The 14,709-nt window shown below is 37.8% G+C and overlaps 1 protein-coding gene across 3 annotated transcripts in view; it reads left to right on the forward strand.

The window, feature by feature from the left end:
- Window positions 1-14,709, forward strand: part of mmp16 (matrix metallopeptidase 16) — a 215,524-nt gene that overhangs the window by 101,643 nt on the left and 99,172 nt on the right. Inside the window, exons 3-4 of one of the 3 annotated variants that reach the window (XM_062980199.1) lie at window positions 3,592-3,606; window positions 7,575-7,697. In XM_062980199.1, coding sequence (XP_062836269.1) covers window positions 3,592-3,606; window positions 7,575-7,697 — 138 coding nt within the window. Of the gene's footprint in view, window positions 1-3,591; window positions 3,607-7,574; window positions 7,698-8,624; window positions 8,869-14,709 lie in introns of those variants that run through there. The other 2 variants (XM_003219534.4, XM_062980200.1) reach the window with 2 other exon arrangements.

Below are 14,709 nucleotides of genomic sequence, written 5' to 3' on the forward strand. Positions count from 1 at the left end.
GTAAAGGCAATATGTTGTGTGAGGACATATGAAAGGGCCTTTTCTGCCATAGCACCACAGTTATGGAGTACTCTCCTCTGATTTGCTCCACCTTTGCCATTCTAGCATCAAGTAAAATCTCAGTTTTTAACTGATGTTTTGGGAGCCTAGTTGGTTTTATATAAATCTGCATGTGTGCATAGTTTTACATTGTGTTAAACTGTTTAATTTCCTTTAAACTGCCTTGTTTTAGGGTTGTTGTATGTTTTTCGGGCTGTATGGCCATGTTCCAGAAGTATTCTCTCCTGACGTTTCGCCCACATTTATGGCAGGCATCCTTAGAGGCTGTGAGGTACCTCATTACCTCACAACCTCTGAGGATGCCTGCCATAGATGTGCCCACATCTATGGAAGGCATCCCCAGAGGTTATATCATGCACTTTTATTCTATCAATACACCTTAGGAAATTATTGAAATCCATGAAATATTCAGGCTAGTTAGTGTTCTTGTCTTGCTAATTCTGATACCTAATAGAAAAAAGAAGGAGCATCCTTCAAACCACTGCTCTTTAAACTCTCTAATATGCAAGCAGTAGTAGATCATCTCTCCCCTCCCCCCCAATTGTGCCAAGGACTGGTATCACATTTACGCCCATTGGCTACAATTTTATCTTTTCCAGGGACTGACAACTGACAAGAGGTGGCTCATTTATTTATTTATTATTCATTTACAGTATTTATATTCCTCCCTTCTTACCCTGAAGGGGACTCAGGGCGGATCACATTATATGCATATAGGGTAAACATTCAATGCCCATATACACATAGAACCGAGACAGAGACAGATTCAGAGGCAATTTAACCTTCTCATGGTCTGGCACCTGATCCACTGGTAATCCTTTTAAATAATATTTCTCTAGACCACCTGTAGACTATATTCCAAGCACCAGTGAACATTGGTGGGTTCATTTTCCTTTTGTGAAGGACAATAGCTTTTGTGTTGTGCTTGGTGTAACAGAACGGAGTTAGTTTCCTGCCACCCAATAACCTCTACATATAAGTTGGCAGAGTTCGCTCCAGAAGACTTGTAGACTTTGATCCTTGGGAACTCCAGTTGTTTGGGATTTCATATTTTCTAAGACTACTTTATCTTGCCAAACACATGTGGCAGATCACAATGGTTCTTGCTTCTGTACTGACTTAGAAGATAAGCGTCTGTAGAGATAGGAGCCTATAATGACTCCGTTGTAATGGATAGATCACTTCATTCAAATATTTTTTGACATTTTCATTGCTAGCAAATGGAGGCTTATTTCTATGGCCATCTTTAGAAACAATTGATACAGCTGACTCTAAACATACATGATCTGATCATAGTTCAGCTCCCCAATTTCCTGGAAAATACTGGTATGAAAGAAACAGTTAAGTCAACAACTAGATCACAGGTAATTAAACATTTGTGGCAAGCATGACTGAACACAGGTAAGAAACAATTACATATTTCCTCTAAGGCAGTGATGTCAGCAAAAAAAAAATCTTTACCACTATTCATGAAATGCCAGCAGACCTTTGGTGAAAATTTGTTTCCATACTAGCTCACACAATCATATAATGGAAACTATGAATTTTTGCTGTGGCCAATTTGTATTTCATTTTACGGATTAGATCACTCACATTCATTACCACTTGATTATCGTTTTCTCAAAGTCAAAGAGATGCAGCTGAATTCTAGCTGGTAATGTTGTTTTGGATATTTTTCATCTTGTGAAATCTTAGGATCTAGGCAATCTGCATGCAGGGATAAGTCTGAGCTGGTTATATGTATCCTAGAATTCGCAATACTGGGCTTAGAGGGCAAGAAGTCTGATTTAGTATAAGGTAGCTTCCTACGTTTGTCTCTTTATGGACATTTTAAAAATAGGATTGGATTGTCAAGTTATTTCCTTTCTCCCACTTCCTCCTCTGGAAAAAGTGAGTAAAATATTTAACAGTGCAGGAAGGATGGGAATCAGCTTTGAACCCTTGTTTATAATCTTTATGTAAACTGTGATTAGTTTTAACTATAGTTAATAACACGTTAAAACTCAGCCATAGTTAAAGTGAAAACAGGGCAGACTCAACACAATTTGCTAACTGATGTATATATTGTATCTCCTAATTTCTTTTCAAATGGATGGATAGATGAATATTACTTTCACCATGTTAGGTGTCAGGCTAGAATACTACACTGAGGATATCAATCTGAGTATGTCGCTGCCTGTGAGTGTTGACCTAGATAGATGGCACAGGGCAACCCATATGATCTCCATAGCTTCGTCCTCCTATAATCTCACCATCTTTCTGCTCTTCTCGCTATCTGCTATCTGAAATGGATCTTCCTTCTGCCTAACCAGAGGTTTGGCTCTAGTGAAATGGGGAATGAGCCACCAAGTCTTAATCAGGCCCCCGGTATTGTAACGTACTGAGTGAGGAGGAAGATTCTTTACACATAAGGCTTGCATTGGTTCATGCAATAAAGATGTTGAACCGTCTTATTTAATCTGGCTTCCAATTCCTGCCTCTCTATGTATGTGCTGTGTTGGCTTTTTAAAATACCTTTTTGTATGTAAACCATCTTGGGAACACCCTTTGAGGGTTAAATATGTATGCTATAAGATGTTTCCTTTTTTGGTGCTGACAGGCAAAAAATTCCTTTTAATTTTTTTTAATCGTTTTAACAACTGACCGGCTACTGAGAAAGGGGACTTCTCAGTTACCCCAGTGGGTATGCTTTTTATTGACTGCTTTTAAATTGCTTGTTACATAATTAATATGATTTCCTATCAACCTTAATGCTCATGTATCAGTCTAGAAGTTTTAATGAAAAACCCACTCCAAAGAACCTGTATCAACTTATTTGTGGATCAATGTGACTACTGTGCCTTATCAAAAAAGAAACAAATCCATTTTCTGAGTAAATGACAAAAAGCAAGAGCTTAACTCATCCCAGATATATCACGCCCTCTCCTCTCTTGCCATTATGGTACAACTTTTGGCTTTTTAAAATGCCTGAGCAAGGACATACAATAGTGGCCTGGGGCAGCTGGTCCCCTGAGGTGGCATTGGTGCTTTCTCTTCTCCATGGAATAATCCTTGACTTATACACAGGTCATATTAAAATCCATAATTTTGGAACCAAAACTTGCCTTTGACTTATACATGAGGTCAATATATAAACGAATATGCAAAGTATAATTTGTTTAATTGTATTTTCATATTATAACTTTTTGTGTCTTTATTTGTATCTCCATGTAATCTTGTTGCATCCCGTCTTGAATCCCACATTTGGGAGAAAGATATAAAATTATAAATCAACACGATCTAAAGATAGGGGATGGTGGTTGAGGGAATATAGTTGTGGGTTCTGTAATTTCAACCGAAAGATACACCAGTTAATTTGCACCAAGCCTAGCCCATGGTTAGGTGAATTTTCATTCAGACAGCAATATTTTGGAATGATAGTTTAGAGTGCTCCAGTGACAGTCCATGTGTAATATTTGTGTGTGGAATATTTCTAACATAGGATAATAGTTCTGTTTTTGCTTTATCCCTTGCCTCTTTCGTTTGATGTAGTGATATCACCTTAAGGTGAGAGCATCTGTCTTTTGTTATTTGATTACTGCAATGTGTATGAGTGTTTCTTCTTGGTGTGATATATGTGTAGTTTAACTGCATGTCAACTGCATGCTATTCTAACATTCATTCAGACTAAAGTCTCAAGTTTTGGGCATATAATAGGTATGTATGTTTGTTTTTTAAGGGAAAATCACACCTGTTTTTATAACCAGTTGCAAACCAGAATTTTATTTATACAAGTGGAAAGAAAGATCGTAAGAGTTTATATGGACTGCAAGTAGAGAATGAATAGCACACCACCTGAGCAGTACATTTTTCAGAGATTACAAACATCTGGCTGTACTGGATAATTTTGATTTCTTTTAAAATCCATTTTGTTTTACTGTGTTCACATGCATTCAAAATTGTAAGATTGTGTTCCAACCACTTCCACCCCCTAACATGCAAACATATGTATTTAAATGAGTTGATTGAAAAGGTCACAAAGCCAAATGATTAATTCACTTCTTATTCAGGGATTTTAGTGCCAAAGAGATATCTGCCAGGTTTTGACAGATGTGCTTCTACAGCATTATGGTGATAACCATCAAGAAAGGTGTTTCAAATTATCAGGACTTACTACAGAGTAGGTTGGAGCTGAAAGTAGTTACACAATTGACTAAGTGCCATAATGCTATGACCTTTTAAATGCATCACAAACATTAATGTATACAATGAGGAAACACACAATGGCATTAAGTAATTCTATTTTTTGGCATGTAAAATCTAAACATAAACCCTCTATTCAGATGCAGTAGGGCCTGCACTGATACAGCAATAGTTTCTTGGTAGTTCATGTGACGATGGAGGAACTTGCAGTACTTCTATATCCTTTTGCTTTCCATGGTCCACCCCATGTTGTCATACCATCAGACCATCAAGTCTACAATTGCATATTTACAACTACCAGTGATTGCCCAGAGTCTCAGATACAGATCTTTCCCAACCTGTGTTTTGAGAGCATGTGTTGCCACACTGAACTATTACTTTTCTTCCAATGGCCCCTGTGGTTCCTGAAATAGGAGCTGCATGTTTGTGTCCCACTTTTTGAACAGTCAGGAAGTTGTTTTTGCTTAAAATTCACAGAAAGGCACTTACATTTATGGAATGAGTTATGTGATTATTACCATTGGACTTTGACTCTGAAAACTGCCTAGGCAGCATGGCTATGTTGACTGGGAATTTTCCAGAATTATAGTATTCAAACTCACAAGACAATGAAATATTTGTAGGACATTGTTAGAAAAGCAACTCCATGCTTGATTTAAATATTTAGTAATTTTACTTCATGACATTGTCTGTTTACAGAACTGACAATTATAATATGCAGCTAATATTTCCTGAATTTGATTGAACCATTGCCTCTCTAGTACTGTGAATCTGCTAACTATTGTTTGTTGAAGAAAAGATCTGTTTTCTGAGGAAATGAATAGTTTGTTTGGAACATTCTTTTTAAATTGGAAGCCCGCTCTTATCACAGCAAGCATACACGGTTTCCATTGTACCAACACCAAAAGACTTTTCTTTATCTCGCTCACTAGCATTGAGCTCAAAGCTTCTGTTGGACAAGAAAAAAATATAGTTTCTTCTCTAGTTTGGATACTTACTCAGAATGGACAATTATTAAATTATAGTTTCATGATATGATGGGATACAATCCTGAGGGTATTCTCAGATATTCTCAGGAGCTTGTTCATACCCGAGAACTTGGATATGCCCTTCTGGATCTAGGGCATTTTTTTTTTGATAAGCAATCCCAGTAGCTCCTCTTTTTGTGTTTGTATGTGTGTGATTTGTTTTGTTGCATGATAAGGGGGAGAGTTAAATGAATCGCACACTCAATGTTTGTTTTGCAGTTTTTTGTACTGTAGCTGTGTATTACTGAATGGTTAAATTCACATAGGTATACCATTTGCTAAGGGTGTTTAAATTTAATTACCTGAATAAAGGCTGGTCTTGTAAGCAAGTCCAGCTCCCCCTAATTAGTGTAGATTCAATTAATGTTGCTGTAGCCCCCAGACAACATTGGGATTAAATAGGGCATTGATAGCTGCTCCCATTAAACTTGCTACTTTCTCTTGCAGTGAAGCTTGATCCTGTATATATGTATCACACAGCAAGACAGCCAATTTATTGCAACATTCTGTTGTAGATTCATGTTCCATGTGAAAACTATTTGGGTCTTTGCTGCAGAATTTGTGTCCAGGTTGTCCAAGATTTAGATATAAAGGGTCACATTTCACCGCAAAACCATCTTAGGGCTAATACTCTTATTGGAAAGAAACCACAAAGAAACTCAATTATGATAGTCAGGTTTTCTTTTTTTTCTCCTTTTTTTGGTGAGGGGATTTCAGAGGAAATGAAATGAAGCTTGTTCAAACAAATTGGTTTGCAAAAGTGAAATGTGTCTAAGCACCACAGCCACAATTCAGCAGAAACCTTGACATATTTTAGCGAAAGGAAATCAATAATATCTCCTAACTCTGTTTTGGATTTTATCCAAAATGTGAAAATAGATTAATTAAATCAATGGTAGCTTATCCACGTGTAAATGTTAATATAGTCATTAATGTCCACTGGAAACAGCATTCACTTCCTCCAACCGGGGCTGCCACTTTTAAATCTAGCAAAAGATAGACAACACAATTTCAATAGCACAAAACTAAATAGCACACTGAAGATACCAGATTCCATCAGATCTTGAAAACTATATGGGATCAGTCCTGGTTAATACTTTGATGGGAGACTGCCAAGAAATAATTGGTGTTGTAGGCTATATTCAGAGGAAGAACCTGGAAAAACCACTTCTGAGTTCCTTTCCTAAGAAAACTATGAAATTCATAGGGCCATCATGAGTTGACAGGTGATTTAAGGACATAACTGGAGTCTCTAATCATGTGGTGCTTGTAAAACAATGTAAGACCATATGGAAATCAGGACACTAATCTCTAATTGCTTCTTTAAACACCCTTTTTCAAAGGAATTTGATTTTTGAAGAGATCCTCACTGACTTTTGTAGAGGAATCCAGTGTTTCCTTTACAATAACATGGTCAGATTCTGTCATTTTTAACTTATTTTGCTCAGAGCTTGTAACATATGAATTAGAACTCTGCCTACCACTCTTTTTCTCCCTTCCTGACTTCTTATTCAGATATCTTCTGCTGTTTCTTAGTGTTTGCTAGCAGGTCTGATTTGATTCAAATCAAGTTGACTGAGATTATGATTTTCTATCATAATTTAAACTGTTTCTCAGGTGGATTCCATTATGATCACAGTTTGAACCTCTAGTGAGGGAGATTCTTTTTAATCATCAGTTTTGGAAAAAGGACATTGTTGTTTAATACACTCTTAATATGTATTCAGAGATAATTGGTTTAATTAGAAGCTAGGTACAAAGCAAACAATTATTTTGAATTGTTTTCAGGTTAATTTTTCATTCATACAACTGGGGGAGGGGGTATACCTTGTATGTACATTCAAGCCTCTCCTCCTTGTTCAGATCTAGTCCATCTCCCCAAATTTTCTGCTCCTGGGCTTTTCCTGTGCTTTTGCAGTCCTACAGATTGGGCACTTCTGAGAGGGAAAGAGTCAACCAGAAAGAGAACACCTTATGTGTACTACCTTTGAAATATGATTGATGGGGTTATCACTTTAATTTACCCTCATTTTTATTAATCAATAAGAAAAATACTACTTTTTAAAGAAAATATTCAAAATTTACTAATTTTATACTTTTTAATATCAAATTAAAATAAAAAGCATATATTTTGCCAGCCCTGTTTATCTGAGGTTATGCAGAGAAATAGGAAGCCACATCGTCTGAGGAAGGAGGGAAGAGATGTGATCATTCATTCATTACATGGTCCATGTTGGAAATATTAAGGGGTTGTTGCCATTGTATACTTCTGATCTTTTTCTTTGTCTTTTTTAAAATTTCAAGCTGGATGAAGAAGCCTCGTTGTGGAGTGCCTGATCAGACGAGAGGCAACTCTCGATTTAATATTCGTCGAAAGCGATATGCATTAACAGGACAGAAGTGGCAACACAAACATATCACTTACAGGTAATGAAAGGAAAACTGCAACCTTTTCATATGCAAGTGCTTAGCCTTCTTTAAAAAAATGCAGCTGAGTTGTATTCATGTTATTTTTCAACAACAAAATGTTGGTATGTAGCCTGAAAATATTGATTTAAGTGTCTTGGGAGAAAGTACTCATGTACTACAAGGGCAACAAATGGCTTTTGGGGATTCAAATGGTTTGTGATTTTCTAAAGTGTTCTTTGAAGCTTTCAGTAGCAAATTAACCTCTTGTCTACCTCTATAAGCCTTTATGAACATTGCTCAACCTCTTGGCAACTTTTCAGGGTCAATTGCTTAGAAAGAATCAGGGTGGGGAGCTAATTTCAATATTCACATTAGGCTTTTTGACAAAGAATGCTTTCTGTATTCAGGTAATGTCAGGTCTATGCCTAAGTAAAGTTTAGATTGATTAAAATTGGCTGAAAAACAATTTTCTTTGCCTTTATGCATGTATATCAGTGAAGTTTCTTAAAGCTTTTTTAAAATAAATAACACAGAGTGATACCTATGATGCCAAATATCTGGCCAACCTGCTGCCTTTCTAATTATTGTGCTGTGTACATGTGCTTTCAAATCACCTGTGGACTTATAGTGATCCCATGTATTTTATAGGATTTTCTCAGACAAGGGAATACTCAGAGGTACTCAGCATCTGGTATTTATTGGTAGTTCTCATCCATGTACTAACCAGGGCTGACCTTACTTAGCTTGCAAGATTAGGCAGGATCTGGTGCTTTACCATAATCTTCACAAATCCTGCCAGTTGGCATAATGATTTTTGAAGCTCATGGTTTACAACTAATGAAGGTTTTACCTTTTGTTTCAAAAGCGGCATGTGAAATCATATTATATTCGTATTTCACATTATGCTAACAGTAATAGCACTTATTTCATACTTTTTGTTCAGTGATCTCAAGTGATATATATTGCTTCCTTCCACACTTGATCATCACAGCAAATCTGCCTGTTAGGTTAAGATGAATACTGACTAGCACACGATCCTGTAATTACTTTCATAGCAAAATGGGAATCTGAACCCAGCTCTCCCCAGCCCTGGTGCAATATCCTGCTGTTCTAAGGAGTGGAGTGTGGGAGTCACACATTTAACCATGGCAGAAAACACTGCTGTGTCAATTCCAGTGCATTCTTCAAGGTGAGAAACTACACCTTAGCTCCAGAAAAGTAATTATGCATTAACATAGGAAACATTGTTAAGTACATAGTACTCTGAAAGCGCTGTGAACTTCAATATGATATTCTGCAGGAATTGAGATTTGGAAAGCCATTTTTGTGCTCCCCCACATCCCATGTTTGGTCATCCTTCCAGTTATTTCTTGCTTTCAAGTGATGATTTCCTTATGTATCCTGTCAAACTAGAATTCCTCTTGAAAACAGAGGTTGATAATGGCGTGAGTCCATACCTAGATGTCCAATTGATTGGTGTCTTGAGAACTATTCTTTCACTCTATGCTTGGTTAAGATTTACTTCCTTAAGAAGTGACTAAAAACTTCCCAGTGACTTTGTTTTTTTTTTAAAAAAAGTGATTATACTAATTAATAAACAAATAGATTATGTTGTTAATTTATTCCAATATTCACATGAAACTCCTGGACTTCTCTAGGCATTTCAATAGAGAGAGAAATCTGTTTATACGATCTGAAGAGAAAACAGAGTGTTTATAACTGTTTGTTTTGTATTATTTGTAACGTGCCTTTCTCTCAACACGGAATCCAAGCAGCTCAAGCATAGATTTAAAAATGGACGGCTAAAACACAATGTTTATGATAAACAGCATTGTTTATTTTAAAAGCAATTACATTATCCTATTAGCATTACTTTTAAAGCAGTTTAAAAGCATTTAAAATGTACCTCTGAAAATAATACAGTGTGCCCACATCCCATTAAAAGGTATCCAGCTAATTGCCAAAGCCCGTTTATTTTTTTATTTTATTTTTTAAAAAAACATATTTTCTGCAAGTGAAAGGAGAGTGTTGAAGGCTCCAGTCTAGTTTCATATGGGCAGAGTTCCTCAGCCTGGGAGTGGACACCAAAAAAGCCATCTCACATAATTTCTCCAAATGTGCCTTCAATTGTGGTGGGATTGAGAGAAAGCCCTCCTGCAATAATCATAAAATTTAAGTAAACTAATCAATATATGACCAGGTTAAGACAATGAGCTATTAGGTACCTCCATGTTTACACCCGTAATTCCTCTGTTTGGAGAAGATCTGATCTCCATTTCAGTGGAGTTGATTAAACAACTCCATTATGTTAAAACATGTTGCAACAACATCACAGACTACTAGTTTGTTTCAAGACACAGTTCAATGCCCTCTACAGCTTGGGTTCAGGGCTATTTGAAACATATCTCTTTTTCAAACATGTACACACCATGTCTGTGTTTAAGTTACTGTATTGCACAACTTTCCTTTTCAGGCAGATATTTTTAAAGTTGCAAAAGATCCTCTCTCTATATACAGCATAGTGACACAGAGATGATTTCATTCAGTGCTGTGTCCAGCAGCTTTTGACTTTGCTATTATTGAATAAAGTGTGCATATGTAGAAGGGGGTAGTTGTCCAGTCTGAGGTCAAGAATGATCTAAACTTATAAACTTAGCAAATATATTAAGCAGTCCTAACTTGCATAGGTCTTTACCTAATTCATGAACAAAACTACTATTTGTACACTAATATTTATCCAGATCCAGATTTTGAATTTTAATTGACTGATTTTAGGTGATGGTAGTGATTGTGTGCCTTCAAGTTGTTTCAGACTTACAACAACCCTGAGGTGAGCCTATGGAGGTTTCTTGGTAATATTTAGTCAGAGGCGGCTTGCCCTTGTCTTCCTCTGAAACTGAGGGACTGTGACTTGCACAATGTCAAGGACAGAACGCCACAAGATTCAAAGTAACAGAGTTTATTAGATTACAGAACTCAAAAAATGCCCGTAAAACACAAGGGCCAGGCAGTTTTTGCCTTTAGGAGCAAAAAGGGGCAAAAGTAAATGTTCAAAAGATAAACCGGATTAAACCGGAGTTTAATCCGGGTAAAAACAAACTGCTTGCGTCAGCCTGGGTATAAACGAAACGAAAGCCAAGGAACAAAAGATACAAAGAATGCAACTAATTGGCAGCAGATTCCTCTCTGCTGCCAACACTGTGCTTAGAGTAACTTGCGTCGCTCCCCCACACACACAGCAGACAGGATCTCCAACACGAGTAAAACAGCCAAGGATTGTAGCAGTTGAGTAGACCAGTTCCGTTCCGTAGATCAAAGCCAGAAGCAGACGTTTGTAGTTTTTCCAAGTCCAAGAAGGGGGGAAGACAAGCCGTGGTCAGTTCAGTCCGAGTTCTCAAAGCAGGAGATGGCGTCCGTCAAGAAGACGACGGAGGGTCAAGCTAATAAGAGTAAGCACAGGTTTGCACAAACAAATGCCCACACAATCCCTCCCGCCGTCTGACCCTGGATTCCAATCAACTTACGTCACAGCACAGGAAAGCACACAAGTCTTCAGGGAAGCGTCCCACACACACACGGATCCCAAGCGTTTGCCCAGATTACCTTGCCCAACGCAATTTGCAATTGCTCCCAAGCCCCATTTTATGCCAGTTACAAATCTTCATCACTGTCAGCTGTCCTCCTTAACCCGGGCGTTTCCTCATCACTTTCCTCGTCAGAGCTGGAACACCTCTGACTACGCCCAACAGCATCTCCAGCTGTGGATCCCGTCCCATCCCTCCAGCTAAGCCATGGGTCTAATCCTGAAGGTCCCCATTCATCTTCTGTCCCATCATGGCCAGTGGCACCCACTTCCTCCCTTACCCGAGTCCAATCCATCTCATCCTCCTCTGAGCTAACCAGCCCCTCCTCCATTCTCTCCGTAAACCCTTCGAAAGACTCCTCGTCAGATGGTGCTGCAAATATGTCTCGCAGTCTTTTTCTCTCTCGCTCCTCGAGAGTATCTGACTCTCGAGGAGTCTTACGCCCACGTCTGTCAGTAACAGAGCCATGAGGCTCAATCATAACACACAATGTCATGCAATAGGCGTTAATGGCCGGGCAGGGAAAAGTTAGCAGTTGCTGTTTTTATAATGCAACATTATATATAATTAAAACCCTGTTAGACCTTTGAATTCCTATTTAGCTAAAGACAATGTTTAAGTAAAAAAAAAAAAAAGTTAAAGTCGGGTCTTGTGCTACTTTCAGGCACAGGGCTGCTTAATGAGAGAGAAGAGGCATCTTTGCAGCATTGGGCCTTTTGTTGCAAGGCCAAAATTTCTAACATACGATTAAAAAGATAAACCAAGGATTGATTTTTAAAGGGAAGCAAGGAATTGGGGGGAGGGGGGGGGCAATGCCGGGAGGAAAACCAGAAACTAATGAGAATTGGATGCTGTTACATGCCTGCAGAAGGCACTTGGTATATGGATCAAGTTTGTTAATAGGGAAGAAAATTCAAAATAGACAATGTCTCGCAATTAAGCATGGTAAAACAAGATAAAGAGTGAGTGAACTCCATCCTTAGGAGAGCTATAGTTTCTATTAGAATCTTCTGGAGTGAGGTTTATGACCTCATTACATTCACCTCCCGATAAGCCACAGATTGTGGCGATTCAGGTGGGGCCTGACATGGGTGTGGGGAAGCCACCACCCCACACCCTGCATCACCCACCTTGCTACTCACTGCAGCCCACAGAGAGAAGCATCACTGGCTAACTACCCCCATTGTTTCTTATGCAACACGGGAAGCCTGCCGCTATGATGTTTGAATTTCAGTTGGGGCACAGAGCCTTGCTGGAAGTTTATCTATGTCATGTGATGGAAGCCAGCGGGCTCCGTGCTTCAACTGAAATCCAAGTGTCCTAGGACAGGCAATTTTGGACTGATGAGGTCCAAGAAAATCATGGAACACATGCAGGTATCCAAGCACAGGTACCTCTAGCTGTTTTTTTTTTTTAATATTCAGTATAGGTAAAGCTAATATGACAGAGAAAAATTTGTCTATCAGTTGATGGATGAGCAGTATGAATTGTGCACCATCTAGATATTTAGATCAGTTTTTAATCAACATAAAATATGATAATCCTTTGATTTCCTTAATTCTTCATTATTAACTGATCTTATACATTTGACTGGTATTCTGTTAAATACAATTATATTAGTGACTTTACTAGCTTTCTGGGATAGCAGAGTAGAAAATGCTTTCCTTTATTTTGAATTTGTTTTGTCCTTATTTCACAGGGTATTTCTTGGTATGATGGTGAAACATAAATAATAAACTCCTATTCATTCTGTAGCTCACATTTTAGTTATTTTTATAATCTGATTAAGTTTAGTTTTTTATTTTAAGACAGGCTATTATGAATGTCCTTTGTAGATGGCTAAACTGTACTCCTGTTCCTAGAAAAATATTTTAATAGAATGTGTTTAATTCATTCCAAATGTAGTTAATGTAGGAGACAGGGTATGATTTTTTTGTTTGAGCAATGTCCATTTGCTGCATTTGATAACTTATCTGCTCAGTGACAAGCTAATGTTAACATTTATTAAGTCAAAGGGCTTCTTGTGCAGCTTCTTGTTCCTGCAGTTAAGCAAACAAGCAACATCATTATGTTTTATATGCAATACTGATTCTAAGATTGTGGATCCCCTCCATATTCCAACTACAATTCTTCTGGTGTTTAGGAGCACCATCATGTCATGGCCAGTGGCTGGATAGATGCTCACTCTTTTACCTCACAGTTATCCTCTTTTTCTTGTGTGACCTGTGCTATTTAGATTATAAATCTGAAAACACTTTGTGAAATGCAGGGTATCAGTGTTCTACATAAGTTTTGGGGAAATCATGTAAAGATTCCAGGTGAAACGGTGAAAATATTCTTAAATAGATGTGAAGGTCTTCCTCCTTTCTAGCAGTCTCTTTTTTTGCTTCACTTTCTTCTGTTTCAGGAAATATCCACAATGATTCTGATTATATATATTCCCTGACTAATTTTAAGCCAAGTTAGGATTTGTGATAAATCTGCACTTAACATTGACTTCCTTTGTCAATTTATTGACAGTTGTGTTGTTTCTAGATAAAGTGCTACAGAGCTAATCACCAGCTTTAGATGTCTGCATTGTAAATTCTTTTTTTTTTTTTTGTCATTGCCAAATGTGGAAAACTCCCAATCTTCATCTTTTTTACCAGAAAATGAATGTATGTAATTAATGACCCTGAGTTCTGGAACATTCTTTTACTCAGCTTCATACCTTTTATCTGATATGTGCATATTTCTTCTTTACGTTCAGCAGGTAAAATTGTCTCTGCATCTTATCTTTACTTCATACAGTCCTGGACTGTTATTCTGTTGGAACAAAATAAGGCTACATATAGTTTAATTATTGTTTCTCCCCACTAGCCACTTTTTATGTTTTTAAATGCTCCATAACCAATGTAGTAACCCTTTTCCATTGGTGTAATGATGATAATCAAAGAGCATATTTAGTTCTAAGTCAAGGGAAACTCTAGCCCAGAGCTTTCAGAACATTTCATGTTAGTGACACACTTTTTAGACATGCATCATTTCACAATACAACAACTCAAATTTTCTTAGTATACCAGAGACTAAACCAACCTATCAGAAGCAAACTTAGGGTACAGTGGTAATGTATTTAAAAACACGAAGTTAAAAACTTGGCATTATACTAAATGTCCTTTGACCAGTAGCTGGTCACTTGGAGTGCCTCTGGCGTTGCTAAGTCCTCCAATGTGTTTGTGGCAGGGCTCAGACTGTATTGTAATAGGTGGTCTGTGGTTTGGTCTTCTCCATATTCACATTTTGTGGACTCCAGTTTGTGGCCCCATTTCTTAAAGGTTGGCTCTACATCAAGTGGTGCCAGAACGTGGTCTATTCAGCGCCGTCTAAGTCACCCAGTCTTCTGTGTGCCCAGGGGGGAGTCTCTCATTCACTATCAGCCCTGGCTTGAGGTCCTTATGAGAGGTAGG

The sequence above is a fragment of the Anolis carolinensis genome, chromosome 4 (genome assembly GCF_035594765.1).
Source record: "Anolis carolinensis isolate JA03-04 chromosome 4, rAnoCar3.1.pri, whole genome shotgun sequence".
Taxonomy (NCBI): Eukaryota; Metazoa; Chordata; class Lepidosauria; order Squamata; family Dactyloidae; genus Anolis; species Anolis carolinensis.